Source organism: Giraffa tippelskirchi, chromosome 5 (genome assembly GCF_054371585.1).
Source record: "Giraffa tippelskirchi isolate mGirTip1 chromosome 5, T2T-mGirTip1v1.2.pri, whole genome shotgun sequence".
Classification (NCBI taxonomy): Eukaryota; Metazoa; Chordata; class Mammalia; order Artiodactyla; family Giraffidae; genus Giraffa; species Giraffa tippelskirchi.
Window position 1 is genome coordinate 184,343,292 of NC_137279.1, and position 27,883 is coordinate 184,371,174.

Sequence of the window (27,883 nt, forward strand, 5' to 3'; positions counted from 1 at the left end):
AGCACAAGCTGGAATCAAGAGTGCCACGAGAAATATCAATAACCTCAGATAGGTAGATGACATCACCCTCATGGCAGAAAGCAAAGAGGAACTAAAGAGCCTCATGATGAAAGTGAAAGAGGAGGGGAAAAGCTGGCTTAAAACTCAGCATTCAAAAAACAAAGCTCACAGTATCCAGTCCCATCACTTCATGGCAAACAGATGGGAAAACAATAGAAACAGTGACAGACTTTATTTCTTTGGGCTCCAGAATCACTGCAGATGGTGACTGCAGCCATGAAATTAAAAGACACTTGTTCCTTGGAGGAAAAGCTATGACCAATCTAGACAGCATATTAAAAAGGAGATACATTACTTTGCCAATGAAGGTCCATATAGTCAAAGTTATGGTTTTTCCAGTAGTCATGTATGGATGTGAGAGTGGACCATAAAGAAGGCTGAGTGCCGAAGAATTGATGCTTCTGAACTGTGATGTTGGAGAAGACTCTTCAGAGTCCTTTGGACGGCAAGGAGATCCAACCAGTCAATCTTAAAATAAAATCAGCCCGGATATTCATTGGAAGGAATGATGCTGACTGAAGCTCCAATACTTTGGCCACCTGATGTGAAGAACTGACTCATTTGAAAAGACTCTGATGCTGGGAAAGACTGAAGGCAAGAGGAGAAGGGGACAACAGAGGATGAGATGGTTGGATGGCATCAACCGACTCGATGGACACGAGTTTGAGCAAGCTCCAGGAGTTGGTGATGGACAGGGAAGCCTGGCATCCTTCAGTCCATAGGGTCACAAAGAGTCAAGACAAAACTGAGCAACTGAACTGAATTGAACTTATCACTGATGAATAAATCCGCAACAAAATACTAGCAAACCAAATCCAACAATACATTAAAAGGATCATGCATCATGATAAAGTGCGATTTATCCCAGGAAAGCTAGGATTTTTCAATATCCAAAGATCAACATGATACATCATATTAACAAACTAAAGAATAAAAACCATAGGATCATCTCAATAGATGCACCAAAGGCTTTTGATAGAACTCAATATCCATTGAAAATAAGTCTCTAGAAAGCAGGCACAGAGGGAACATATCTCAACATAATAAAGGTCACATATGACAAACCCATGGCTAACATCACATTCAATGATGGAAAGTTCAAAGCATTCCTTTCAAGACCAGAAACAAGACAAGGATGCACACTTTCACCACTTTCATTCAACACAGTTTTGGAAGTCCTAGCCACAGCACTCAGAAAAGAAAAATAAAGGAATCCAAATGGGAAGGAAGAACTAAAACTGTCAACATCTGCAGATAACATGATAGTATAGACAGAAAATCCTAAAGATGCCACCAGAAAACTACTAGAACTCATCAGTGAATTCGGTAAAGTTGCCAAATACAAAATTAACATACAGAAGTCTTTTGCATTTCTACACACTAACAACAAATTATCAAAAACAAATTAAAGAAACAATCCTGTTTACCACTCCATCAAAAACAATAAAATACCTAGGAATAAATCTACCTCAGGAGGTAAAAAGCTTGTACTCCAAAAACTGTAAGATACTGATGATGAGAGAAATTGAAGCCAACACAAGTGGAAAGATAGTATATCTTGTGTTCTTGGATTGGAAAAATCAATACTGTTAAAAATAACAATAGTACCAAAGGCAATCTACAGATTCAAGGCAATCCCTATCAAACTACCATGGCATTTTTCACAGAACTAGAACAAATAATTTTAAACTTTGTATGGAAACACAAAAGATCCTGAATAGCCAAAACAATCTTGAGAACGAAGAATGAAGCTGAAGGAATCACACTCCCTGACTTCAGGCTATATTACAAAGCTACAGTAATCAAACTCAAATTACCAAACCAGACACAAGGTCAATGGAACAGGACAGAAAGCCCACAAATGTACTCATGTACTTACGTCCAATTAATCTATGACGAAGGAGGCAAGAATGTACAGTGGAGAAGAGACAGGCTCTTCAGTAAGTAATGCTGGGAAAACTGGACAGCTACATGTAAAAGAGTGAAATAAGAACATTCCCTAACACCATACACAAAATAAACTCAAAATGGATTAAAGACCTAAATATAAGATGGGATACTATAAACTTGTAGAGGAAGACATAGGCAGAACACTCTTTGACATAAATACAGGGAAATTAACCTAAATGTCCACTGACAGATGAATGCAGAAACCAGATGCGGTATGTGTGTGTGTGCGCGTGTGCGCGCGCGTGTGTGTATATATATACATATATAAATATATAAAGGAATATTACGCAGCCATAAACAGACTGAAATAATGTCATTTGCAGCAATATCTAGAAATTATCATGCCAAGTGAAACAAGAAAATGAAAACCAATATGTATCACTTACATGTGGAATCTGAAAAAAGGATACAGACGAAGTTATTTACAGAACAGAAAGAGACTCACAAACATAGAAAACAAGTTTATGGTTACCAAAGAGGAAAAGGGAGGAGTGATAAATTAGGAATGTGTGATTAACAGAGACACACTTCTCTATATTAAATAGATAAACAGCAAAGACTTATTGTATGACACATGAAACTATGTTCAATATCTTGTAATTAACTATAATGGAAAAGAAATATGAAAAAATAGATAAATACATGTATAACTGAGTCAATCTGCCATACACCTGAAACTAACACACCACTGTAAATCAATTATAATTCAATAACAAGTTGCTTTTTTTGAAACAAAAAAAAGAAATACATCATGATGTTTTCTCTTGGGTGCTTTGACATGATCTACATGCTTATTCCCACAAAATTAAATTTGTGTCTGTGTGTGTATTCACCAACTTCAATCTCAATTTCTACTCTTTGAAAATTACTTAAGAATATGAAGTTGAGCCACAGACTAGGAAAAAATATTTGCAAAACACATACCAACTAAAAGATCTGTATCCAAAATACAAAAATAACTCTTAAAATGCAACATAAGAAAACACTATATGACCCAGCAATCCCACACCTAATTATTTACCAAAGGAAATGAAAATGTGTATACAAAAACCTATAAGCAAAAAGTTCAGACTGTTGTTTCCTGTTAAAAAGGAAATGTTAAAAAATAAATAAATAAATAAATAAAAATAAAAAGGAAATGTTATTGTTCCTTTACTTGGTGTCTCCTACTGAAGATTCACATCTGAAATTACTTTTAGAATCAGTGCTAGAAGATACTGTTTTTTTAGCAGATTCAGTAATGTTTGCTCCACTTAATAATGGCACATATGTACCTAATCATATTCTCTCATCAATCACATTAGAATTATCTTTATTTTCCTACTGTGGTTTTATTTCTTTTAATCTTTTTTCCCCATACATCTTTTTATAAACTGCCTCAAATTCATTGTTCATTATGAACAAGTATAAAGAAATTAAACCCAACATAATAAGCTTTTTCCTCATTAATTACTTCTTGAAAATGAAGGGTTTTTCCCCATTTGTATACTTTGCTTTAAATTTTTTTGAAAAAGCCAAGTGTTATATTAGGGGAAAAAAAAAAATCTATAGGCAGGGACTTTCCTGGTGGTCCAGTGGTTAAGAATCCATCTTCCAATTCAGGGGACATGGCTGAGGAACTAAGATCTCAATTGCCATGGTGCAATTAACTCCACACACTCTAGAGCCTGAGCTCCACAACACAAGAAGCCCGCAGTACACAAAGAGAAGCCTGCATGCCACGACTAGAGAAGTCAGCACACCACAACAAAGACCCAGGGCAGCCAAATAAAAAACACTTATAGGCAAATATTTATTATGACTTTACTCATAATCACCAAAAACTAGAAACAATACAATTGTTTTTCAACTGGCAAGTTGATAAATTTTGGTACATCCACAAAATGGAATTTTAGTCACCAATAAAAAGGAACTGCTGACACATGCAACAATATGGATGAACTTCAAACACATTATGCTAAGTGAAAAAAGCAAAACTCATAAGGCTGCATATTGTGTGTTGTTATTTATATGATTTTCTGAAAATGCAGAATTGCAGAATAGAAAACAGATCAGGGTAGAGGTAGGGGAAAGCCTGGCTGTAAGGGACATGAGGAATTTGGGGGCTGATGAAACTGTTCTGGATCTTGACTATGTTGGTAGTTCATTAAGTTACAGAACGTATTGTACAGTAAAAGGGATAAATGTTACTCTATATAGACTACCTCAATAAACCGTAAATATATTTTTCACATGCCTTGAATCAGCAGTTTCACTTCTAGAGTTATAGACAAAAATTACACACAATCAGACTTCCCTGGTGGTACAGTGGATAAGAGGCTGCCTGCCGATACAGGGAACACGGGTTTGATCCCTGGTCTAGAAAGATCCCACATGCCACAGAGCAACTAAGCCTGTGCCCCAACTACTGAAGCCCGTGCGCTGATAGCTTGTTCTCCAAAACAAAAGCCACCTCAATGAGAAAGCGGAGCACCACAATGAAGAGCAGACCCCACCCGCCGCAACCAGAGAAAACCTGTGAGCAACAACAAAGACCCACCACAACCAAAACTAAAATAGTTTAAAAAGAAAACAAGAACTTGTAAAAAGTTACACATAAGGCTGTTTGCTTTAAACCTCCTTTTTCTATAACAACTTCAATGAGATGCCATATAATTCACATCATACATCTAAAGTACACAACCCAATGAGTGTTAGTATACTCAGAGTTACATAACCACAACCACAATCAATTTTAGAATATTTTCCTTATCCCAGAAGGAAACCTCAAACCCTTTGGCTATCACTCACTGGTCCCAACATCCCCCACCCAGTTTAGCCAATTTCAGTTCAGTCGCTCAGTCATGTCTGACTCTTTGCAACCCCATGAACTGCAGCACACCAGGCCGCCCCGTCCATCACCAACTCCTGGAGCTTGCTCAAACTCATGTCCATTGCGTCGGTGATGCCATCCAACCATCTCATCCTCTGCCGTCCCCTTCTCTGCCTGCATTCAATCTTTCTCAGCATCAGGGTCTTTTCCAATGAGTTGGTTCTTTGCATCAGGTGGCCAAAGTATTGGAGTTTCAGCTTCAGCATCACTCCTTCCAATGAATATTCAGCACTGATTTCCTTTAGGATGGACTGGTTGGATCTCCTCGTAGTCCAAGGGACTCTCAAGAGTCTTCTCCAACACCACAGTTCAAAAGCATCAATTTTTCAGCGCTCAGCTTTCTTTGTAGTTCAACTCTCACATCCATACATGACTGCTGGAAAAACCAAGGCTTTGACTAGACGGACCTTTGTTGGCAAAGTAATGTCTCTGCTTTTTAATATGCTGTCTAGGTTGGTCATAGCTTTCCTTTCAACGAGCAAGTGTCTTTTAATTTCATGGCTGCAGGCACCATGTGCGGTGATTTTGGAGCCCCCCAAAATAGTCTCTCACTTTTTCCATTGTTTCCCCATCTATTTGCTATGAAGTCATGGGACCAGATGCCATGATCTTAGTTTTCTGAATGTTGAGTTTTAAAGCCAACTTTTTCACTCTCTTCTTTTACTTTCATCAAGAGGCTCTTTAGTTCTTCTTTGCTTTCTGCCATGAAGGTGGTGTCATCTGCATATCTGAGGTTATTAATATTTCTCCCGGCCATCTTGATTCCAGCTTGTGCTTCATCCAGCCAGTTTAGCCCCACTTTTAATAGGAAACAATTTTAAACAACCTACGAATTGGAGGATATTGCCACATTATGGTCTATCTATACCACAGATCATTACAATTTAAAAAATTTTAAAGTTATAAAGTATTACAACTTTAAAATATTATAATTTTAGAGCCATTAAAATTATGTTTACAAGCTTATTTTTAATAACAGAAGCAGTGCTCAGGATAAAAATTTAGGTTAAAAAATCAGGAAACAATTATGGCTGAATAAAACATGATTTTTTTAAACGGCACAGAAGTAAGAAAAGCAGCATGTCAATCATTGTAGCTGTACTGACAGAATTTATATAAGAGGAAGGAATGAGAAGTAGTTGGAACCATTTGGATAGGTCTTTAAGCTATATCCAGAGCTGTGGTACTCAACGAAGGGCAATCATACCCTTCAGGAGACATCTGGCCATGCCTGGAGGTATTTTCAGTTCTCACAAACGGGGAGTCAGTGCTACTGGCATGCAGTTGATAAAGAGCAGGTATATTGCTAAACATCCACAATACACAGGGCAACTCGCTCTACCCCAAACAGATTACCGGTTCAAAACCTTAACAGTACCAAAGTTGAGAAACTCGGATGTATACTTAACAGTGAAACTGTTATATACTAATCACAAGCAATTTAGACCAGTAATCTAATGTAAGGAAGTAACAGTGTCTTCCTATCTTGGTGGAACCTCCAGGGCTTCCCTGCTGGTTCACACAATAAAGAATCCACCTGCAATGTGGGAGACCTGGGTTGGAGACCTGGGTTCGATCCCTGGGTTGGGAAGATCCCTGAAGAAGGGAATGGATACCCACTCCAGTATTCTGGAATGGAGAATTCCATGGACAGAGGAGCATGACAGGCTATACAGTCCATGGAGTCACAAACAGTCACACAACTGAGCGACTTTCACTTCACTTCCTTTATCCTCATTACTATGTATATTCTTTTCCATTTACCCATCTCAGTTTTTGGTTTTTACCCACCAAATATCTAGCTCATCCAGGTGAAAACCCAGAGGTCTGCAGTCTTATTTCCCTATTCAATCAATCCACAAGTCCTACTGACTCCATCTCCAAAATGTATCACAACCAAGTCTCACCATCTCTACCTTCCTCAAACAATGGTTACCTTTACACAAAAATTACACCAAGAGCCTCCAAATTCATCCTCTTTCCCATCTTGCTCCCTGAAGTTCACTCTATACACAGGAACTAAAGGAATCTTTTAAAGAGATCTTATTTAAAAACCACAAGCTGGCTTCTCAGAGAAATATCTAATATTGTTTCTTTCCACCCCAATCACTATCATATTATCTCACGCTCCCTTATTTTCTTCACTATCTGAAATTATTTTATCTATTTATTTTCTGTCTTGCACCCCCACCACCAACATGAACCTTGTCTTTCTTGTTCATTATTATTTCTCCAGCACCTAAAACCGTGTGTTCAGTTCAGTGGCTCAGTCGTGTACAACTCTGAAACTCCACGGCTGTGTGACACATCTTATATATATGTTGAATAAGCAATCTGTCTTACACAAATGTTGGTCTGTTTGCTCTATTGTAGCCAAAGACTAACACAACTCTCCATCTCTGCAGAAAGGAGACTGAATCTCCTGAAGTGAACTAGTCCCAATGTTAGTCACCAAAAAAACAAGAAATTACAGTTCAGGATGCTAGATCCTCAGAAGAAAGGAGAGAGGAATAAGTTCTTTCCCTCGGATCTCAAACTGCTTCCAGGCTCCAAAGAGAAGACACCCCGTACTCACTAGACAACAAGCTGAAGGCTTAGTAGGTAAATGTTGCCCATTTCTCCTAGATCAACCTATGTAAAAGCCAGCTATATTTGTTTTCTAATTCCCTCCTACTATGCTAAACTTTTAACTGTTGTTCAGTCACCCAGTTGTGTCCAACTCTGTGACACCTCATGACCTACAGCATACCAGGCCTCCCTGTCCTTCACCATCTCCTGAAGTTAGCCCAAGTAAATGTTAATTGCCTCAGTGGTGCCATCCAGCCATCTCATCCTCTATTAAAGGTTAAAGCAAACTTTTAATAGTCCTGTGTAAAAAATCGTAGCCTGGTCTCAACTGTATTGGGTGGAATTAAGCAAAGATTTTGTCTCCATATTTGGGTTGCAGAGCCCAAGCAGAACCCCTACCAAGGTAACATGATAGTAGCAAAGATAACCAGAAAGAAACTCTCCCATGAAGGAAAAGAAAATTTCTAGGATGAGAGTAAGAGCTGTGAAGCAACCTGCCTCTTGCCACAGGGAGAGAATTCAAAGAATATCTAAGGGAATTAGAATAGTGAGGGCGTCAACATGTTACCTTATAGATGAGTAGATTTTCATTTTTGAAGATAAATCAGTCTCCCGTGTATAAAATGAATGGGGAAGAGGAAACAGTAGATTACAGAAAGGGAAAACAAGAATTGTAAAGGCATAGAAAGTAAAAAGACAAAGCATTTTAAGTACTAGAACTAGGGTGTTGGCAGTAGCATTGAAGTTTTAAAAATCATTTCAGATAATCTCAACAAGATTTACCAATTTAAACTGGATTGATAAGGGAAAGGGAAGAAGCAAGATGACTCAGAAGTCTCTAAGTTGGGTGATAATACAGGAAGAAAAACAGGTTCAGAAGGAATAGGGCACTATTTGGAAGATTAAGTACTTGTCAAGGATATAGAGAATTCCATTTTAGGTATACTGAGTTAGCAATACTCACAAGACATCAAAATGTGAGTCAAAGATTACATTTGGAAACACTGATTTTGAATTTTAGAAACAGAGACGCAAAGGAGAAAGGAAATCACATAATGTATTTAATGCCGCTGCTGCTGCTGCTAAGTCGCTTCAGTTGTGCCCGATTCTGTGCAACCCCATAGACAGCAGCCCACCAGGCTCCGCCGTCCCTGGGATTCTCCAGGCAAGAACACTGGAGTGGGTTGCCATTTCCTTCTCCAGTGCATGAAAGTGAAAAGTGAAAGTGAAGTTGCTCAGTAGTGTCCGACTCTTAGTGACCCCGTGGACTGCAGCCTACCAGGCTCCTCCGTCCATGGGATTTTCCAGCCAAGAGTACTGGAGTGGAGTGCCATCGCCTTCTCTGATGTATTTAATGGGTAATAGCTAAAATCACTGTAGAAGGAATTACCCAAGAAAAATCCAGCTGAGGGAACAAGACCTACTGGGCAAGCAAAAAAAGGGTCAGAGATGACTGAAAAGCAGCAATTCAAGAGAAGAACCATGAAAATGCCATCATATACCTAAGGGAGAAGTTTCAAGGAAAGAATGGGTAATAGGGTCAGATGTTTAACAAAGATCAAATAAGGAAAGTTTTGAAAAGCATCCATTAGACTTGGTGATTATTAGGTCATTTCAGTGATTTTAAAGAGAATTTCAGTGGTAAAACATAAGGAAAAGCATAGGTGTCACTGAGGAGTGAATGGGAAACACTCAGCTGATACTATTCTCAAAAAAACTCCAAAGTCATAAGACTTGCCTGAGTTCAGTCTATGATCTATAACTACCATTTCCCACTTAAAAGAAGTTCTTGGAGTTAATTCCAAATCTGAAATGGTAATATACAAGATGAGCCAATGAGCCTAGGAACACCTTTTTGGCCAAAAAGGGAAGACTTGAGGACTACTGGAATTAAGTCAAAAGGATAAAGACAAGTATTTTATTCTTTTTGATTATAATATATACAAAATCATTTTCTTGATTTCCTTTCAGAGTTGTTCATTGCTAGTATATAGAAATAAAACTAATTTCTTTGTATTTTTTTTTATCCTGAACTTTAATTTCTCAGAGGGCTTGATTTTTGGGGAGGAGGAGGATTTTTAGAGGCTTCTACATACAAGGTCATATCCTCTGTAAATACAGTTTTACTTCTTCCTTTTCAATTTGGATCTTTTATTTCTTTCTTGCCTAAATGCTTTGGCTAAAACTTCATATACTACATTGAACAGAAATGCCAAAAAAGGGCATCTCTGTCTTATTCCTATTCTGAGGGGAATTTTTTTCAGTCTTTCATCATCGAATATGATGTTAGCTATGATTTTTCATATATAGACTTTATCATATTGAGAAAGTTTCCTTCTATTCCTAGTTTCTTGAGTGTTTTTATAAAAGGGTGTTGGATCTTTTCAGATGCTTTTTTTCCCCTACATCAACAAAGATTATCATGCTTTTTCCCTTCATTCTATCAATGTGGTCTATTACTCTGACTGATATTGTAGCTAAGGAGGTGTAAAACTTCCACACTGAGAGACTTGTACAAAACATTGCTGAAAGAAATTAAAGAAGACCTAAATAAACTGGAAGCCATCCCATGTTCACTGATTACGACATTTAATAGTGCTGGGATGAAACATACTACTCAGGAGATTCACAGATTGAATCCAATACCTCTCAAAATTCCAATGGCACTTACTGCAGAAATAAATAAAAATCCTAAAGTTCTTAAGAACTTTAAAAGACCCCAAGTAAAGCCAAAACAATCTAGAAAAAAAAAACAAAGTTGGAAGACTTATACTTTCCAATTTCAAACTTCTTACAAACTACAGTAATCAAAACAGGGACTTCCCTAGGGGTCCAGTGTTCAACACTCTATGCTCTCACTGCTAAGGGCGCAGGTTCAATCCCAGTCCCTGGCTGGGAAACTAAAATCCCACAAGCCATGCAGGGCAGCCAAAAAAACAACAACAACAAAAAAAAAAAACACACCAACAATGAGGAATAAATTAGGAATCTGGGATTAACAGATACGCAGTACCATATATAAAAATGGATAAACAACAACTACCTGCTGAACGGCACAGGGAACTATATTCAACATCTTGTAATAACCTATGTTTCAGAAAAGAATCTGAAAAAGAATGTATATGTATATATATGTGTGTGTGTATAATTTAATCACCCTACTGTACAACTGAATACTGTAAATTATACTTGGAAAAAACATCAAAACCACAATGAATATACAACATGATAAATAAAATTAACACTGCTGTATATTACATATGAAAGTTGTTAAACAGAGTAAGTCCTAAGGGTTCTCATCACAAGAAAAAACATTTTTTCTATTGAAGTCTGTATCTGTATGAGATGATGGATGTTCATTATACTTACTATGATAATCATTTCACGATGTATGTGAGTCAAATCCTTATACTGTATACCTTAAACTTCTACAATCTGGTATGTCAATTAGATCTCAATAAAACTGGGGGGAAAAACACAAAGAGATACACTTCACACCCACCAGGATCACTATTATCAAAAGAAAAGAACAAGTATTGGTAAGGATGTAGAGAAAACACAACACTCATGAATTGCTAGTGAGAATGGAAATCAGTGCAGCCTCTGTTGAAAAGTTTGGTGATTCCTCAAAGCGACAGGCATAAAACTTCTATATGACCCAGCAAATTCATTTCTAGGTACCCAACCAAAAAATGAAGGAAGGAACTCAAATACTTGTATGGCAATGTTTACACCAGCATTTTTCACAACAGCCAAAAGGTAGAAACAACCAAATTATCAACAGAGGAACAGATAAAACAAAATGTGCTATATACATATAATGGACTATTATTCAGCCATTTTAAAAAATGAAGTTTTGACATACGTTACAACATTATGCTACTTGAAATAAGCCAGATACCAAAGGTCAAATACTTAAGATTTCACTTATACGAAATACCTAAAATAAGCAGCAAACACACCAAAGGCTGGAGAAAAGGGCAATGGCGACTTATACCTTAATGTATATTCAGAATTTCTGTTTGGGATGAAATAGTGGTGACAGTTGCACAACACTGTTAATGTATCAAATGCCACTGATTTATACATTTTAAATGATTAAAATGATAAACTGGACATTATATATTTCAAGAAGCAACCGAACCAGACATGGAAAAATGGACTGGTTCCAAATTGGGAAACTGTCATCCTGCTTGTTTAACTTACATGCAGAGTACATCATGAGAAATGCTGGGCTGGATGAAGCAAAAACTAGAATCAAGATTGCCAAGAGAAATATCAATAAATTCAGATACATAGATGACATCACCCTCATGGCAGAAAGCGAAGAGGAACTGAGAAGCCTCCTGATGAAAGTGAAAGAGGAGAGTGAAAAAGTTGGCTTAAAACTCAACATTCAGAAAACTAAGATCATGGCATCTGGTCCCATCACTTTATGGCAAATAGATGCAGAAACAATGGAAACAGTGATAGACTTTATTTTCAAGGGCTCCAAAATCACTGCAGATGGTGACTACAGCCATGAAATTTAAAGACATGAGCTCCTTAGACGATAAGCTATGACAAACCTAGACAACATATGAAAAAGCAGAGACATTCCTCTGCCAACAAAGGTCCGTCTAGTCAAAGCTATGGTTTTCCAGTAGTCATGTATGGATTTAGTTGGACCATAAAAAAAGCTGAGCACCTAAGAATTGATGCTTTTGAACTGTGGTGTTGGAGAAGACTCTTCAAAGTCCCTTGGACAGCAAGGAGATCAAACCAGTCAATCCTAAAGAAAATCAGTCCTGAATATTCATTGGAAGGAATGATGCTGAAGCTGAAGCTCCAATACTTTGACCCACCCGATGTGAAGAACTGACTCACTGGAAAAGACCCTGATGCTGGGAAAGATTGAGGGCAGGAGGAAAAGGGAACAACAGAGCATGAGACGGCTGGACGGCATCACCAACTCGATGGACATGAGTTTGAGCAAGCTCCAGGAGTTGGTGATGGACAGGGAAGCCTGGCATGCTGCAGTCCACAGGGTCGCAAAGAGTCAGACACAACTGAGTGACTGAACTGAACTGAAGACATAAGAAATTTTTTAAGTACTTGTTTAAATATAAAATAATCATCTTTAAAAAGGATTCAGGAAGTAAAAGATTCTGCTGTAGGTTAAACTGTGGCCCCCAAAAGATCTGTGTACCCAGAATCTCAGAATGTGACCTTTTAGAAATAAACTTCTTTGCAGTTATAATTAATATAAAGATCTTGAAACGAAATCACCTTCGTTTAGGGTGGGCCCTAAATCCAATGACGATCTTCCTTAGACAGAAAAGAACAAACAGAAAGAGAAGGCTCTGTGAAGATGGAGGGAAAGACTGGAGTTATGCCGCCACAAAAACCAAAGAACATGTGGGGCCACCAGAGGTTAGAAGAGACAAAGGATTCTTTCCTAGAGTCTTCAGACATGGCATGGCCCTGCTGACACCTCGATTTTGGACTTTTAGCCTCCAGAACTGCGCAGAAATAAATTTCTGTTGTTTAAAGCCACCAAGTTCCTTTGGAACATAGAGGCATGCTGCTGCAATAAATATCTAAAACTGTGGAATTTGAGGAGGTTCCCTGGTGACTCAGACAATAATCTGCCAGCAATGCAGGAGACCCAGGTATGGGTCACTCAAGACAGATGGATCACGGTGGAGAGTTCTAACAAAATGATAGTCCACTGGCGAAGGGAATGGCAAACCACTCCAGTACTCTTGCCTTGAGAACCCCATGAACAACATGAAAAGGCAAAAAGATATGACACTGAAGAAAAATCCCTAGGGTAAGTGTCCAAAATGCTACTAGGAAAGAGCAAAGAAAAGCTCCAGAAAGATGAAGAGGTTGGGCCAAAGCGGAAACGACATTCAGGTGTGGATGTGCCTGGTGGTGAAAGTCCAATGCTGTAAAGAAAATATTGCAAAGGAACTTGGAATGTCAGGTCCATGAATCAAGGTAAGTTGGACATGGTCAAGTAGGAGATGGCAAAAGGGAACACCAACATTTTAGGCATCAGTCAACTAAACTGGACCAGAATAGGCGAATTAATTCCGATGACCATTATATCTACTACTGTGGGCAAGAATCCCTTAGAAGAAATGGAGTAGCCATCACAGTCAAAAAGAGAGCCCAAAATGCAGTACTTGCATGCAATCACAAAAACGACAGAATAATCTCTATTCGTTTCCAAGGCAAACCATTCAACACCACAGTAATCGAAGTCTACGCTCCAATCACTAATGTCAAAGAAGCTGAGGTTGAAAGGTTCTACTAAAATCTACAAAACCTTCTAGAACATCAAAAAAAGATGTTCTTTTCATCATAGGGGACTGGAATGCAAAAAGAGAAAGTCAAAGAGATACCTGGAGTGACAGGCAAGTTTGGCCTTGGAGTACAAAATGAAGCAGGGCAAAGACTAACAGAGTTTTCCCAAGAGAACACACTGGTCATAGCAAATACCCTCTTCCGAGAAGACAAGAGACGACTCTACACATGGACATTAACAGATGGTCAATATCAAAATCAGACTGCTTATATTCTTTGCAAGCAAAGATGGAGTGCTCTATACAATCAGCAAAAATAAGATCTAGAGCTGACCTCAGATCACGGATTCCTTATTGCAAAGTTCAGGCTTAAATTGAAGAAAGGGAAAACCACTAGACCATCCTGGTAGTTTTTAGTTGCTCAGTCATGTCCAACTCTTCGTGACCCCATGGACTGTAGCCCATCAGGCTCCTCTGTCCATGAGATTCTCCAGGCAAGAATACTGGAGTGGGTTGCCATTTTCTCCTCCAGGGGATCTTCCCGACCCAGGAATCAAACCCAGATCCTGCACTGCAGGCAGATTCTTTACAGTGTGAGCTACCCAGGGAAGAAACCGAATCCCTTATGATTATACAGTGCAAGTGGCAAATGGATTAGATCTGGTAGACAGTGTGCCTGAAGAACTACGGACAGAGGTTCGTAACATTGTACAGGGGGCGGTGATCAAAACCATCACCAAGAAAAAGAAATGGAACAAGTCCAAGATGGTTGTCTGAGGAGGCCTTACAAATAGCAGAGAAAAGAAGTGAAAGGCAAAGGAGAAAGGGAAAGATATACTCAACTGAATGCAGAGTCCCAGAGAATAGCAAGGAGAGGTAAGAAAGACTTCCTTAAGTGAACAATGCAAAGAAATAGAGGAAAGTTGTAGAATGGGAAAGACTAAAGATCTTTTCAAGAAAATTGGAGATACCAAGGGAACATTTCATGCAAAGATGGGCACAATAAAGGACGGAAACGGTATGGACCTAACAGAAGCAGAAGAGATTAAGAAGAGGTGGCAAGAATACACAGAACTATACAAAAAAGGTCTTAAGGCCCAGATAACCACGATGGTGTGGTCACTCACCTAGAGCCAGACATCCTGGAGTATGAATTCAAGTGGGCCTTAGGAATCTTTACTACAAACAAATCTAGTGGAGGTGATGGAATTCCAGCTGAGCTATTTCAAACCTTAAAAAATGATGCTCTTAAAATATTGCACTCAATATGTCAGCAAATTTGGAAAACTCAGCAATGGCCACAGGCCTGGAAAAGGTCAGTTTTCATTCCAATCCCAAAGAAAGGCAATGTTGAAGAATGTTCAAACTACTGTACAATTGTGCTCATTTCACAAGCTAGCAAAGTTATGCTCAAAATACTTTAAGCTAGGTTTCAGCTGTACACAAACCAAAAACTTCCAAATGTACAAGCTGGATTTAGAAAAGGCAATGGAACCAGAGATCAAACTGCCAATATCCACTGGATCATAGAAAAAGGGAATTCCAGAAAAACACCCACTTTGCCTTCATTGACTACAAAAATCATTCGACTATGTGGATCACAAAAACTGTGGAAAATTCTTAGAGATGGGACTACTAGACCACCTCACCTGTCTCCTGAGAAACCTGTATGCAAGTCAAGAAGCAACAGTTAGAACCACATATAAAATAACGGACTGGTTCAAAAATGGGAAAGCAGTAGGTCAATGCTATATATTGTCACCCTGCTTATTTAACTTACATGCAGAGTAAATCACACAAAATGCCAGGCTGGATGAAGCACAAGGTGGAATCTAGATTACTGGGACAAATTTCAACAACCTCAGATATGCAGATGATACCACTCTAATGGTAGAAAGTGAAGAGGAACTAGAGTCTCTTGATGAAGGTAAATGTATTTTGCATAGGGAATGGACATGATGTTTCCATTCCACAGTAGTCCCACATAGCTGACTATAGTGGGTTGAATTGTGGCCCCTATATATGTTCACCCAGAACCTCAGAATGTGTGCAGAATGGGTTTTGCAGATGTAATGAAGATAGATAAAGACCTTGAAATGAGATCTTCCTGAATTAGGATGGGCTCTAAATTCAATGAAGAATATCCTTAGAAGACACTGAAGACACAGAGAGAAGGTGGCAGGGTGAAGATGGAGGGCAAAACTGGACTTATGCTGCCACGAACCAGGGAACACAAATCGATCTACCAGAAGCTGGAAGAGGCAAGACAGGATTCTCCCCTGGAGCCTTCAGAGAGAACGTCGCTTGCCAACATCTTGATTTCAGACATCTAGCCTCCAGAACTGTGAGAGAACAAATTCCTGTAGTTTTAAACAAAATTTTTAGTAATTTGTTATGGCAGCCTTAAGAAACTAATACAGATAGCCATCAATCAAAAATATGACAAATTTAAACATGAAAAAGTATACTAACCACAGTAAGTTTAAATATATCAACTGTATTAAAATCTGAGTTCAGTGACAGCTCCTCCCAAACCTCACCTTTGGGATTTGCTTAGGTAACAATTCATTTGTCTGAAAACTGGCAAATAAAGAGGAAAAAATAAGCATTCACTCTGCTTCTCCTATATAAAGGATATTACAGAGTAACCAAATAACTAATAAAGGAACTCTTTATAAAAGAATTACAGTAAATAAATATAGTAGAAATGACAGAAAATCACTATTCTAATAAAATAATGGATCAAGGCAATAATCATCAATGGCTGATAAATCTATTAGGTGATAAGTTAACAAAGTACCTTTGGATCCTGCTGACAAAACCTAAACTGATCAATTTTAGTATCACTAGAAGTGTGCCAACCATTTATGTGACTCCTGGAATGATGCAGTAAGAATTTGCAGCAGCAACTAATAGAGTGACTACACATCCTAATTAGTCCAGGACAGTCCCAATTCATCACTACTGTCCCACTGTAATTATTAAAGAGCATACTCTTTCATTCTTAAAATTATCTGACTGGAAATACACTATCAATTCATGAATTCTTCTCTGCAAAAAAACTGAACTTAAATCTCATATAAAGGTCTACCAATTCAAGTTCTCAACCTTGGCTGCAGACTGAAATCTCTTGGGAAATTTTTTAAAATACTGATGCCTAGAATCCACCCTGTAAATTCTGATTTAATTGATCTGAGAATCAAGATATTTAAGAGCTCTCCAAGTAATCTTAATGTTTCAGCCAAAATAGAGAACAATTGCTCTATATCTGTTTTGTGGGAAATATGAAGGGTTAAACACCATGAGACTTCCATCAGCCAAAACCAGAATGTGGGAAACTCTCCTGGTCAAAAGAGGTAATATTTTTAACAATAAATAGCATGGGAAAAAGTGCAGGAGCTAGAGGGGATAGCGTAAAGGAAGGGCAGGGTGGATTGTTAAAGTTAATGCAACTTATGATACATATAAGCCAGATGAAATGATAAATCTCATTTGCAGAGAAATTTAAACAGAACAGTTGTAAAGAGACATTTATTAATAATCAGAGAAATCTAAACTGGATTAAGGGACTCAATTTTGTTAGCACTGTGGTTGTGTCGTTTACCTGTTAGAAATGCATAAGGAAGTATTTATAGATTAAATGATGTGATACCTGAGATTTCTTTGAAGTTATTTCATCAAAAAAAAAAAAGGCAGGAAGAAATCAGATGAGACAAAAAATGGAAAATATTGACAACTGTTTACTTGTCAAAGCTGGGTATTAAGACCATGGGGATTCACTGCCCCAATATATTTTTTATATTCTGCATTGATATGGAATTATGAAATACAGTAAAGTTTTTTAATCTTGCCTATGAATGTGTAGTATATATGTGACTGTATATATTTAAATTTACAATACATGTTGGGAAATATAAAGAAAAATGAACACATGTGATCCTTGACCTCAAGGGAATAGTGGGTAGCCTGTATATTGGACAACAAAAGGTTTGCTTACGTACTGTCTTTCATCAAAGATAGGAAGGCAGCTAGCTCAAGCTTCTGTGAGGCCAGAAAGAATGAAAATGAAATTAAAATAACATTATTAGTATTCCCTAAGCATAAGAAACTGGGCATAGGAATACTATTGCTAAATACCAGAGGCTGTACATAACCTGAGTTTGCAAATTCCATGCTCTTACTACTGAGTTGAGCCATATGAAAAAGCATCTATGTAGTTAAAATGGTCAAATATTAGCAATTCTGTATGGTACAACCTAATACTACGTTAAAATTACTTTCTCTTTCTTTTGCTAAAATAATTACATACAGTTAACTCATAGTAAAATAATCAGAATATTTAAAGGAAAAAGTGGTTGATCTAAAAAAAGAAAAAAGTGATTGATCTAACACAGAACTCAAAAATATCTTCTAAATATCCAGAGAAATTGAAACTGTACATTTACCTACTTATATTTCCTTTATCACATAATAAAAGCATTCCATTTTCAAAGGAAGCATAAGCTAAATCTTTTAAGTGAATCATAGCTTTAAAATATTTAGTGTATATTTCTTAAAAACAAGCCTGCGAGATACAAAGATATGTTTTAAGGTTATCGCAAGATATATTTCACAGGCAGAAAGTTAATGTGATGCTTCTTGAGAAATAATTTATATCAACTTGATTTAAATAATTTCAATGTTTTATCTGCCACGCCACAGGGCATGCAGGATCTTAGTTTCCCAACCAGGGATCAAACCCACACTCCCTGCAGTAGAAGTGCAGAGTCTTAACTACAATATTATTTTAAAATCCAAAAATTCCAGACAATGAATTCTGAACCAATACTATTATGTACACATATTACCTTGTATCACATATATTAATAACTAATGTATATGTTTACTAAGGGCTTCCCAGGTGGCACTAGTGGTAAAGATTCCACCTGCCAATGCAGGAGATGCACGAGACGCGAGTTCAGTGCCTGAGTTGGGAAGATTCCCCAGAGGAGGAAATGGCAACCCACTTCAGTATTCTTGACTGGAAAATTTCATGGACGGAGAAGCCTGGTGGGCTCCAGTCCATGGGGCTGCAAAGAGTCAGACATGACTGAGCAACTAAGCACAATGTTTATTAATTATTGTATGTTAATATAATGAATTCTAACCTATACTATTTATCCAACAGTACAATTTTTCAAGTGGCACTTGATCTTAGTTTCGCCTAATATATTATGACCTTGAGCTCTCTCTGTGTTGCAGTTTCCTCATTTATAAAACAGAACAGTAATAGCTGACTACTATTTATGGAATTAATGAGGATTAAAAAATACACTACATATAAAACCTTTAGAATGACTGGCATGTAAAAGTTTATAAATATTATCATTATTTATAGAAGTCTCTGCTAGTTACAAGATGCGCACTGTGAAAACATTCAGGATCACTGTCATCATTAGAATGGTCTCTTCAAAATGCTCTTTATACAATCAATCAATGCATTCTTTACCTACTTTAAGTAGATAACTTACACTTCGCACATGTGAACTGCAAATGTTTTTAATGATATGTACCACCATGTTCTTAAGCAACACATTTAGTAGAAAAACCAAAGATAAAAAGTTCATTAAGGAATTAAGAGGGATTAACCTTTTGCAATTTTTTTATTATAAAATATTAAAATAACAGAAATACAAAACAAAACTTCTCCATAATCCCATCACATAGTAAAATCAATGTTTTCATTTGTTCATGTTACTTTCTATTCCTTGTCTACATGCATGTTCAATTTTAACACAATTACAATGAGAACATAGTTTACATTTTCACTTTAATTTTATACCCCAAGAAATTTTCCATTTTGCAAAATTTTCCCTTAGTCTCCCTTTTCCTTTCTCATCCCCACCTGCTGAAGATAATCAATGGTAACAGCTGACATGCATCCTCCACAATTTTCTCCAAGCTCATACATATACAAGTATAGACACATATGTAAGGAGGAGAGAAAGATCAGTTTGTTTTTACAAAAATGGAAGCATACTACTTATATACATATGTTTTCTCTTTCTTTTAAACATATGCCAAACATATATCTCAAAGTTAATATACAGAAAAGTTTAAATATGAAAATGGATACAATCTACTAGACTAGGTAATAATACATACATTTACAAAAGTTATTATTATTTTGTATGTAACCTTTGAAAAGATAAAGGAATTATACAAAAAAGTATGGTCACCAGATTTAGTCAGAGCTCATGCTTCATAACAGTTTATTATAATAACCATGCATAAAATCATCCCACTACTTACAAACCTACCTTATGAATTTTAAAGCTTAGTTCAGAAAATAAAAATTTTATAATCTTAAAACAAACTCATAAAATAATATCTCAAAAATATCCTGACTTTAAACTGTGAGTGTGTGTGTGTGAGTGTGTGTGTATAATACTGGCCTTCATATGAACCTGGTTCTTTCTACAGTAGAGATGATACATGGATGTGGTACTCACTCATCCACATATTAAGCTTCTCCATGTTTACAAATTGAGAGACTGGCGTTCAGATATAGTCTGAATACAATTAAATCAGTCTTACCTTAGGTATTACTATTGTCCTAAGGGCCCCCATAAACATAAAAATAAGACATCAGGCAGACCTACAAAGAATTCAAGGTTGTTAAGTCAATGGTTTTAAAACACACCCTCCCATCTAACCATAAGCCAAAACAATCACAAGATCCTTAAATCTAGACTCACAGAGGAGAATTTGGATATAAAGGGTGATATGAAAGATAGGTCCCAAAACTACAAACCAGATAACTTGGTACCCAAGCCATAGAGCCTCTAATACAAGTAAACTACCAAAAGTCAATTTTTGAGTCCCTATCACATGGAGGTCATAGGTATCAGAGGTTCAAAAAAGAATATAATGGCCCTACCCTTATGGAGTTCACAATTTAGCAGACGAGTCAGAATATGTAATTCTAAATGATCATACATACCATATACCATAGCACAATGCCTAATACACAGTTCACCAACAGGCACAGGTACTCAACAATTTTTTTGTGATTTGTGATTATAAAAGTCAAAGGCAGTAAGTATCATAAACTCAATACCATGTCATCAATGCAATTTCAGATTAAATAAACTTATCTAGGCCTATGTAGTTTAACTACCTCAAGCCAAACAGATTATTTTGAAAGATATTGTACTTTTTTTTATTTTTAAGTGAAGGATAATTGCTTTACAGTATTACATTTGTTTCTACCAAACATCAACATGAATCAGCCATAGGTTTACCCATGTCCTCTCCTACTTGAACATTCCTCCCACCACCCTTCCCATCCCACCCCTCTAGGTTGTCATCCAGCCCCAGTTTGAGTTCCCTGAGTCTACAGCAAATTCCCCTTGGTATCTATTTTAAATATGGTAATGTATGTTTCCATGTTACTCTGGCCATACCCCCGCTGCCTCTCCTTCTCCCCCGCCCAGTCATGTCCATAAGTCTGTACTCAATGTCTGTGTCTCCACTGCTGCTCTGCAAACAGGTTCATCAGTACCATTTTTCTAGATTCCATATATATGCATTAGTATACAATAGTTGTTTTTCTCCGACTTACTTCACTGTATAATAGGCTCTAGATTTATCCTCCTCATTAGGACTGACTCAAATGTGTTCCTTTTTATGACTGAGCAATATTCCATTCTTTATATGTACCACAGCTTCTTTAAAAAGATACTATACTTTTGTACATACTCCTCACTAACTGCTCAGAAATATGGCATCCATGTAGAGTTTAGTGCAAGGAGACAAAAATATGGGGGGAAAAAAAAAAGCACATGCACCATGCGTACCATTTAAAACAACTCTACTAAACATTCTAACCAAATATCAAAACCAAAATAGATTATGGAGCCTAAAAGAGACTGACTGTAACCCTCCTCCACAATGAAACTGGTAAAGTAACAGGGAAAACCTGTGCAAGTGCTCTGTATGTTACATGCTGAATATTAAGTTTACACTGATACCAGTGTGGCACCTTTTAAGTGTATTAGAAGAGAAAGTAGTATTTAAAATCTAATTTAATTTGTTACCAAAGTGCATAGATGTTTTCTAGAACATTCTATCTTCTATGGTGAAAATAACAACAGCATTAGCAGCAACTGGGTTCAGAGATGATCTTGAATTCTCATCTAAAATAATTTATTCTTTATATTTTAACAAATGGACCACATGCCATATGCCTTCACTCAAGCATAATGAGGATCCAGTTTAAAACTGGCTCAAAGTATGAAGAACAATTTAACCTTTCAAAACAGATGCATTCCATAACCAATATTAATCCTAAGTGAACTATTTGGACATACTATCATACAATTTAATTTGTCCTATGAGGAAGATCTAACTATTGCATGAGAGATCTAAAGTTTTCTAAACCTGAGACTATCAACAATAAATTTCAATTGTTCAGTATACTACAGTGAAATGCAAATAAGAACTGATAAAGTGATAGATGTGAATAAATATTTGATAACACAAGTATAGTAAAATGTTAATGACAGAATCTAAATGTTGGGCATTATGGACACTTCCTACACTTTTTTTTCAGTTTTGCTGAGTAGTTGACAATATTTTCCTAATAAATTGTGGAAAAAACACTACTTGACACTTTCTTGGTTATTTATCATTTAAGCTTTTAAGGAGAGAAACACAGACTTTAAAAAATCCTATGAGGGCACTGTGGTTGGGACAAACATGGATTCAAATCCCAGCTAAATCTCCTAACTAGCTCTCTAATATTAGTTACTTAACCCCTATACGCCTACATTTCCTCCTGTGCAAAATGGGTCTACATAGTAAAGTGACTGAAAGTCACTCAGTCGTCCAACTCTTTGCAACCCCGTGGACTATAGAGTCCACAGAATTCTCCAGGCCAGAATACTGGAGTGAGAAGCCTTTCCTTTCTCCAGGTAATCTTCCCAACTTTCCAACTCAGGGATCAAACCCCGGTCTCCCGCATTGCAGGCAAATTCTTTACCAGCTGAGACACCAGGGAAGCCCATAGTAAATGCTGAGGTTTAATTCTTCCTATAAAGCACAGTGCCAGGCACATGGTAAGCACCGAAATGTTAGCTGTAGTATCACTGAGATTGCTAATTTTTTTTTTAAACTTTATTGAATTTGTTACGATATTGTTTCTGTTTTATGTTTTTGGTTTTTTGGCCGCAAGGCATGTGGGATCTTAGCTCCTCCACCAGGGATCGAACCAGGCACTCCCTGCATTGGAAGGCAAAGTCTTAACCACTGGACCACCAGGGGAGTCCCATGAGATTGCTAATTTTATGATAAGTCGAAAGATTAGGATTTAAGCAGTAAATTTTCTAGGCAGTTGGCTTATCACTGAGTTCATCATTTTGATACCATTTACAAAAAGGAAGATTCCTGGTAGGAAACTTACTGCTTAACACGCACTCTAAGGGAGAAGGGAGGCGGGAGGGGGGTGTGGGAGGGGAGGGGGGACGGGTGGTAAAAGAAAAATCTAAAAAATACTGCTCAACTGACAGTACAGTATTGCTCTCCATCTGAAAAAAAGAAAATCACTCAGCATTAAGAAAAGTTTCAAGACAAACTTTAAAAGGCACTCAACAACTCCTATGTAGAATTGGCTTCACCTCGGCAGGTTGGTTGGGTACATCCTTGTTATGACAAAACTTGTCACACTCTTCCACATTCTTAATTGTTGCTAAAGGGGCTAGACTAGAACATGACATTTATAGTTGCCAACATCTTTCTCCTAAATCAGGACAAGCCAACGAACCCATTTCTTCTTAGGTAAGAGCACCACCTCCACCTTGGTCTTGATAACGGTTATGGGGGGAGGGGAAAGAAGGCAGGAAAATAAATTTGCAATGGTATTACTGAAACACCCTCTTGGTTATTCCTCAGAAAACCCCTCCACGACTCATTCCCGCCACACCACCCCCACCTGACCTCTCTCCTGTTAAAACTTCCCGACTCTGGTTCACTAAAGATGCACTTAAGTATCTGACACCTTTCCTCTCCTGGCCCAGATAACCCAACAGTGCTGGAAAAATTAAAAACACAAAAACAACAGCCCCTCCCCCTCCCCTCCCAACCAGCAGCAAATCTTTGTCCCACCTGCCGAAGGACCACTCTAAGCGCGCTCCAGACCCAAGGTTGCCTCAGCCCTGCCCGCAACCTTTCCCCAACCGGGGCTCGGCGACCCCTCCACGAGCCTACGCTTGGCCCATTCCTCTCCCGGGCCCCGGGACGCGGCCCCCGCCCCGCCCCCCGCCGCCCGAGTTCTGCCTCACCTCACCTACCCTCTTTCGGGGGCCGGACTCCACCTCTCTCTCCGCCATGTTGGGCCCCGCTCGGAACCGCTGCGGCTCCCAGCGCGGTGGCGGCGGAACCTCTCGGGCCCCCGGCCCCCGCCCACACTGCAGGAATAGCCGCCTCGCGGCAGCGTCCCCGAACCTGGCCGGGCCTGGCGCCTAGAGTGGGGAGGGGGCGGATGCCGCGCGCCGGGTCGGAGATCTTGAGATCCCACGGGTGCGAGCGTAGGCGGTAGGGCCTGCCCGGGAAAGGGGGGGGCCGGGACTCGGGGGGTTAATGGCCTCCAAGGGGCCCCGTGAGTAGGATTATTTTCTCTCAGAGAAATTCCTCCGCCTGCGGTTTCTTAAAGGGATCACCAAACCAGCCCCTTGCGCGCGCCCTTGATGCGCAGGCGCACCCTAAGCCCCTCCTTCCTTTCCCACCAAGCCCCCGGTCCCGAGCGTGCGCGTTGAGTAGCCCAGAGTAGGCCAAATCCTGCAAGTCTCTTTGCTGCCAGTAGCTGGTCCCACTACTCAACTATGGCCGCTTCCTTAAAGGGGCCATGACGCAATGATGAAGGAGGAATGCAAGAAATTAGTGAAAGGGCCATCTGAAGTATTGGGTGAAATGTCAGTGAGGGGTCCAGATCACCATCTTGGACCTGACTGCAGTGATTCCATTGTAAGGAGAAAATGATGGTGAGCTGAAGTTCGCAGTGGACCTCTGAATGTGAAGAATCCCAAGTAATGAGAGAACAAGCCAGTCATCTCAAGAAGATCCAGCTTTCTTGCCTTTAGACAGCCTGATCTGAAGCGAGGTATAGACTCTTAAGGGCCAACTCTGACAGCCTAACCTCAAAGCCAAAGCCTTTGGTGATTTTGAAGGCTGAAGCAACAACTGGAGACAATTTTCTCAAATTTGTCCTTTGTCTAAATCGGAAAGGATCTTAGAAAGCATCTACTCTTTCCCATTGGTAAAATTGCAACCGAATCAAGGGAAGTCATTTGCCCCAAAGCATGTAGAGGCTGATACGTAATTAGAACAAGACTTGAGTCACAATCCTCCAGGCTTTTCAACGCACCAGGCTGTCTTCGAAGCAAGAAATAAATTCATTCTTATCTAGAAGATTAAAAGTGAAAATTCATGATATTTCGAGAATACTGTAATTATCCTCTGAAGATTTGTGACGGTTTGCAAATACTGTGTGTCTTCATTCACTTCCACTGAAGGAGCTTTGATAATCTGACTTAAAAGAATGAGCATCTTTAAGCAAAAAACTGGGAAGTAGATTTGGGTCAAACTTGCCCTGAAACCAAAGCTGAAGATCGCTGAAGAAAATGAGGACTTGATCCATTTGTCTTCATCCATTCCAGTGTCCCATCCCCAGGTGGGGAGAAATTGCCCTAATGGAGTTATAGCTAGGGGTAATCATATAAGAAAGAAAGACAAAGAATTTGCTTCCGGAAAAGTCTTTCCTCATGACAAGAGACATTCAGATGCAAATGAGCAACTAAAAAAGTTACAGGATAATGGGATGTAACTTTTGTGTGTCACTTTAACTTTTATATATTGCTTGATAGATGTTTTTAAACTAAAAAGTTTTCTAATCCATCACACTTTGCTGAAAAGTATCTCTAAGATTGATAGGTTTCCATGCTGATCTTTGCTCACTCTTGTTCATCTTTAATTTCAGTTCTGGATAAGAAAGAGGAGTAAAAGACAAAATAAATAAATAAATAAAAGTATGTTTCAGCCCGAAAGAATTTAAAGAGATGTCAGACCCTTTAGTTCCATGTTAAGAACAAGAAGGAATTAAAAAGAACAGCCAAGAAAAGGAAATTCCAGGGAATATGGGTACATGAGAAGTCTAATCATTTCTTCTAATAAAATCTGGTGACTTAAATTTGAAGTTGGAGTTGTTAAATTTGAAGAGGAAATGGGGAACCTATAAGCCTGCTCCCCAGCTTCCCCCTTGCCGTCAGTGTTCTCCTTTCATGCCCTCTCCCACTGTTAGAGAAATGTGTTTCTCTGAACACAGTTTAAAGCTATTTATTTCCTCCATGTTTTTAAAGATGGAGCCACTGAGGCCCAGAAATAAGATTTGACTTGCTTGCGATCACACAAAGAATTAGGAACATTAGGACTGGAACAGTCTAAAGCTGTTTTCTATATCAGACTGTTTCTAGAGATATTGGGAATGTGTTGGGTCCTGAACAATAGGCGGGATTTTTACATTCCAGATGATAATACAAGTATACCGTCAATTTTCAGAGCAATCATCCATGTGGGGAAAGGAGAAAAGAGAAAACCAACACTTAGTGAGCACTTCAAGGTTACTCATATTATCTGAATTTTGTAGAGGGAATTTTAGAGGTTAAGCGACAGTCCAAGGTCATTCAGCAGAGAAACCAACTCAGAATTAAAAGCCTTTTTCTTTCTAGCTTGTGCAAATATGTCATAACCTGGGGGTTGCAAATTGGCAGTCTTGTAGACGCATCTTTCCCACAGTCGTATTTGGCTTCACCATGTACAGTTTAGTCAAATTACCTGCTCTTTGCCTCAGTTTCTTCCTCTGTAAAATAGGTTGCTGGGAGAATTAGTTAATACCTCTAAATCTCTTAGGATACTTTTGGTTCCAAACACCAAAAGAGCATATCATTTTATAGATTTTTAAAAATTTTTAACTTAAAATACTTATTGCATGCCAACCTTTAAAATGGGCTATTTCACATACAAATTTCACATAAAATTTTCTGACTTCTCTATGAACAAGTAGAATATAATAGTGTAGTATTTTGTGAATATCATTTCAATTTTCTTCTTTAAGTTATGTTCCAGTATAGACTATTGTCTGAAGTGTAGCTCTGAGACTTATTTCCCTAATCAGGAGTGAGTAGAACAGGCTTAGTGGAGAGAAAAAGAATTTGCTAAATTTCCTTAATTCCATTTAACCTGTGAAATTTAGTACTTCCTAAGAATCTCATATTCTCCCACACTCCATAAAAGATACTGCTTCCAGCGAGGACAGTTCGGTCAGGAAGCCATGACATACTCAGGCATTAAGCCTGACTCAAAGTGTAGAGGGAAGAAGGAAGAGAAAGATAAGAGAGAGAATGATTGAGAGATACATGTCTCCATCTCCCCAATTTGTGTAAAATTCCATATACACAATTATTAGATACAGTGTTTCGGAAAGAGCTATGCAAATGAGTGGCCCTTTAGCTCCAGTGTGATGTGGAATGTATCCAGGAGTTCCCACACACCCTACAGAGGAATAGGGAAGGTAGCCAAGAGAACTGGCTGGCAAGTGTAGGAGGAGGTAACTCTACAGCTCGGCCTGGGAACAAGAAGTAGTAATAGCCAGACCTCAGAAAGAACTGTAGTTTGCTTTCAGGCTCCCGGCAAGTTTAGCACGGTCAAGCTAAAAGTTACCCAGCTTCTGATGAACAGGTTGCTGGGCATCCAGAGAAGTCAGAGAATAGTACAAGGATATCAAATGGACCCAAGGTCCATTTGGGTCCCAAGTCCTTCTCCAGCAATATAACGTTTCCTACACAACCATGACAACACTATCTTAGGGACATGTGCAGAAGTGGAGAGAAGCTGTAGAAGTACTTGGCGTTTCTTCTCCAAAGAGGTTATTACCTAAAGGAATTCCATCCTTGAGATTCAAATATGTTCTAAACAAAATTGGACACTCGGGTATATTAGATAAATTCTGAGAATGTTTAAAAGAAAGTAACAGGGTGCTGGGATAAAAAGTGAATGGAGTAGGGCTACTTCAGTTATTTCCTTTCTGAAGAACTTCTAAACCCTGGTTTTG

General features: G+C 38.4%; 1 protein-coding gene across 10 annotated transcripts in view; it reads right to left on the reverse strand.

Moving 5' to 3' along the window:
• ZMYM4 (zinc finger MYM-type containing 4) overlaps positions 1-24,479 on the reverse strand; it is a 157,236-nt gene extending 132,757 nt beyond the window's left edge. For 6 of the 10 annotated variants that reach the window (XM_081488960.1, XM_081488952.1, XM_081488950.1 and 3 more), the window contains exon 1: positions 24,069-24,479. Coding sequence is in view for 6 of the 10 variants with exons in the window: in XM_081488952.1 (XP_081345078.1) it covers positions 24,069-24,107 (39 nt within the window). In the remaining 4 variants the exon portion in view is untranslated. Of the gene's footprint in view, positions 1-20,316; positions 20,378-23,883; positions 24,006-24,059 lie in introns of those variants that run through there. The other 4 variants (XM_081488951.1, XM_081488954.1, XM_081488955.1 and 1 more) reach the window with 4 other exon arrangements.
• Positions 24,480-27,883: the final 3,404 nt, after the last annotated feature.